General features: G+C 40.5%; 1 protein-coding gene across 1 annotated transcript; it reads left to right on the forward strand.

Moving 5' to 3' along the window:
- The first annotated feature begins 487 nt into the window (after positions 1-487).
- On the forward strand, positions 488-3,081 carry TMKL1 (transmembrane kinase-like 1). Its single transcript, XM_078326654.1, has 3 exons — positions 488-1,957; positions 2,173-2,446; positions 2,581-3,081. Exons 1-3 carry the CDS (start codon positions 607-609, stop codon positions 2,939-2,941), a joined length of 1,986 nt encoding a protein of 661 aa, XP_078182780.1. The 5' UTR covers positions 488-606; the 3' UTR covers positions 2,942-3,081.
- The last annotated feature ends 1,000 nt before the right edge of the window (positions 3,082-4,081 follow it).

Raw genomic sequence — 4,081 nt, forward strand, 5'->3', positions numbered from 1 at the left:
ATTAATTAAATGGTGAATCATGAATAAACTAATTTAAATTATGATTAAATGGTCAAACGAGGCACGTTTGGTCACGGCATATATAGATACGACGTAACTCGCGTGCTGTGATTAACCCTTAATATTTTAATCACGTCACGAAATACGTAAAAAATTAATTTAATCAAAGCACAACACAACACGAGATCAAAGTCAGAGTACGCCACGGCACTTTTTTTCAAGTCCAGTGATAACCCTCAAAGTAGGTAGGTTTACTACTGAACAGTAGTTTATTTAATTATTCAGTCGCAAAATTCAACTCCAGTGATAACCCTCATGGTAGGTAGGTTTACTACTCAATAGTAGTTTATTTAATTTTTCAGTCGGATTCAATTTTGCACACCGTTCTTTTGAAATTATAGTATTTGACCAAAGTCAATTATTGTAGCGAGATCCCACCTACCAATTCTAGAGTAAGCGGACCCACCAAAGTCACCTTCTTCCTCATCCCACTTCCACTTCTTCACACCATAAACCCCGCTTCGTTTAAACCACCAACCTTCAAACAACCTTTCCCTTGCCTCTCTACCCTCCCGTTCCTCTCTCCACACACAAGCACGAAGAGCCATGTCATCGTTCTTCTCTTCTCTCCTTTCTCTCCTCTTCCTCTCTCTACCACTTCTCTCTCTCTCCTCAGACTCTGATGTTCTCCTAAAAAAGATAAAACCAGCTTTGCAAGGCAACGCCACCATTGCTAACACGCAGCTCTCAACATGGAATATCTCCACTCCTTTATGCCAATGGCGTGGCCTCAAATGGGCTAACGCAACTGGGGCCGCACTTTCCTGCGACTCAGCATCAACCCGCTCCAACCTCTCTCTTAACTCTGACACCTCTATCCAGCTCACTTCCATTCAGCTCCCTGCCTCCGGGCTACAGGGCTACATCCCTTCGGAAATCGGTGACTTCTCGTATCTCCAATCAATTTACCTCGCGGTTAATTCTCTACACGGGTCAATCCCTCTCGAGCTTGGAAACTCTCCTTCCTTGTCAGAGATTGATCTCGGTTCCAATTCCTTTAATGGGTCTCTCCCACCTTCGATTTGGAACTTGTGCGATCAGCTTGTTTCGGTTCGTTTTCATGGAAACCAGTTATCAGGTTCGTTGCCCAACCCGGCTGGGGCGAACCAGACTTGTGATTCCCTGAAAATTCTGGACTTTGGTGAAAATAAACTCGAAGGAGGGTTTCCCCTGTTTATTACCAAGTTTAGTGGGTTGGAAGAACTTGACTTGTCATCAAATCGATTTACTGGGTCTGTGCCTGAAGCTCTAGCTGAGATGAAAAGCCTCCAACAGTTGAATATTTCTTCGAATAACTTCACCGGGAAGCTACCTTCTGAGTTCGCAAACTCGAAGTTCGGTGCCGACTCATTTGAAGGCAACAGCGCGAGTCTATGCGGTTCTCCATTGGACAAATGCGGGTCGGGTTCGGGTTCAGGTCTAAGTCCCGGTTTGATCGCAGGCATAGTGATCGGTCTCATGGCCGGTGGGGTGGTGCTTGCCTCGGTCTTAATCGGTTTATTGCAGAGGAAGAAGAGCAAAAACAAAGGGATTGAAGTAGAAGAGCTGGAAATTGAGAATGGAGAACAAAATGCAGAGGGAAAGTTGCTTGTATTCCAAGGGGGAGAGCATTTGACATTAGAGGAGGTGCTAAATGCAACCGGTCAAGTAATGGAGAAGTCCAGTTACGGTACCGTGTACAAGGCTAAGCTTTCTGATGGAGGCAACATTGCCTTGAGATTGTTGAGGGAAGGTAGCTGTAAGGATCCTGAGGAGTGCACACCGTTGGTACGAGAATTCGCACATGCACGGCATGAGAATTTGGTGCCTTTGAGAGCTTTCTACCAAGGCATGAGAGGAGAGAAGCTTCTCATCTATGATTATTTCCCCCATAAATCACTATTTGACATCCTCCATGGTATATGTTCTTTCTAATATTTCATTTCCATTATTTCTCACAGTTTACTGGTCAAAGCAATAAATATGGAATTTGATTAAATATTGATAAAACTAACTATTTCTACAGAATTCAAGCCAAAATTCTTGTTACTTTTAATTGTTTAACATAGAGATGTGATAATATCAAAAAACTTCTTTGAGATGATCTGAAAATTTGGTAAAAAATGTTTGCAGAGAGCACAACAGGGAGAACTTTATTGAATTGGCCGAGGCGCTACAAGATAGCTCTTGGAGTGGCCAGAGGTCTTTCGCATCTCCATACCGGGCACGACACTCCTATTATCCATGGTGATGTCCGATCGAAGAACGTGCTAATTGATGAACTATTCATACCGAAACTGACCGACTATGGCATTGCCCAATTGATGATTTCAGCTGTGGCTGATGAGTTGCTCTCCGCTTCAAGTGCCGATGGATACAAAGCTCCCGAATTGAACAAGATGAAAAGGTTCTTTTATCAACCAACACTTGAAAAACAAATTGAATCTATAAATGATAATTGGAGACTAATTGAATCTAGTGATGCTTCTGTAATAATTCAATAATTAGTGTTCATGACATAAATATAACATTCTCTTTCAGGTGTAATCCGCGTACCGACATATATTCATTCGGGATACTATTACTGGAGCTACTAATGGGCAAGAAACCGGGTGATGTGAAAAACGGAGGATTTGACCTGCCGGCGCTGGTAAAGGTTGCTGTACTGGAGGAAACCACTATGGAAATCTTTGATCCAGAAATACTCAAGGGGATACGAAATCCGACCGAAGACGGGCTTGTGCAGGCACTGAAGCTAGCAATGGGGTGTTGTGCACCAGTAGCAACAGTACGACCCGACATGGCAGAGGTTGTAAGGCAATTGGAAGACAATCGACCGAGGAACCGGTCGAATTTGTATAGCCCGGCCGATACACGGAGCGGAGCCGCAACTCCATTTTAGGATTTTGAAATTATGGGCTTAGAATTTTCGTTTAACTAGGGAAAGAAGGTGATAGGAACGGTAAGATGGTATTTACAATAGAGATTTGTTATATTTATGTATATGTAACAGTTGTTTATTTTTATTATTTGTAATCTTCTTGTTGGCAGGCTAATGCCTTCCATTTTCTTGAGAAAAAAAAATGAACAAAAAGGAAACAAATGTTCCCATAATTATCATGCCATGCTTTTATGGAACATGTATTATATTTATGTGTGACATGTACTATTTATTTATTTTTTTGGATATTTGGTCCCCTTGATGTTAGGCCGGGGTTCCTTGGAAATTCACCCATAAATAATAGTTTATTTATGGGTAAAGTAAAAAAGCTAGCTTTAACTAAAGGATGTTTTATCTGATATGATCAAACAATAGTTCTTGTCGGATGGTGCCAATAATTTTTTGGATCCAAATTGAAGTTTGAAAGAGAGAGATTGGGTTGAAAAGAGATGGCGTGTTGTTACTTGTTATATTCGCCTCGGAATGGGCCCATAAATGTTGAATGTTCCTTTTACTATTTTGCTAGCGAATAAAATTTGTCCGTCAACAATTGCTGGCATTTTTTTGTCTGAATTCACATCTGACTCTAATTTTGAATTTAGATCCCGACAAAATTTGCACGAATATTAAAGGAGTTCAGTACATTTGATGTCGATCGAATTGATTCAGATTCTAATCGGACAGTCCAGATTTTAATGAGATATAAATAGTTAAATTTAAATAAATTTTAATACTGTAAAGGGTACTAGTTAGCATAGTGACAAGATACCCGAATTATACCCGTTTAATTCTTTTTTGGGGTGATGCCGAACCGAACACTGAATTATACGGTTGACCGAACTTTGATCGAATTAAACCCGAATAATTCCCGAATTTTACGAACTTTTCCCGAATTTTACGAATTATTCACGAATTTTTCCAAGAACAATTATTTTTTTAGTGTTTTTTTTTTACTCCTTTGCAGGATTGAGATTTCTGATCCGGATAATTCAGAATTATTCCCGAATTATACCCGAATTATTCCCGAATCATAAATTTTTGATCTCGCCGAACCGAACCCGAATAATTTATTTGTCACTATGCTAGTTAGATGCTTCCGCT

The sequence above is a fragment of the Carex rostrata genome, chromosome 25 (genome assembly GCF_964058835.1).
Source record: "Carex rostrata chromosome 25, lpCarRost1.2, whole genome shotgun sequence".
NCBI classification, from domain to species: Eukaryota; Viridiplantae; Streptophyta; class Magnoliopsida; order Poales; family Cyperaceae; genus Carex; species Carex rostrata.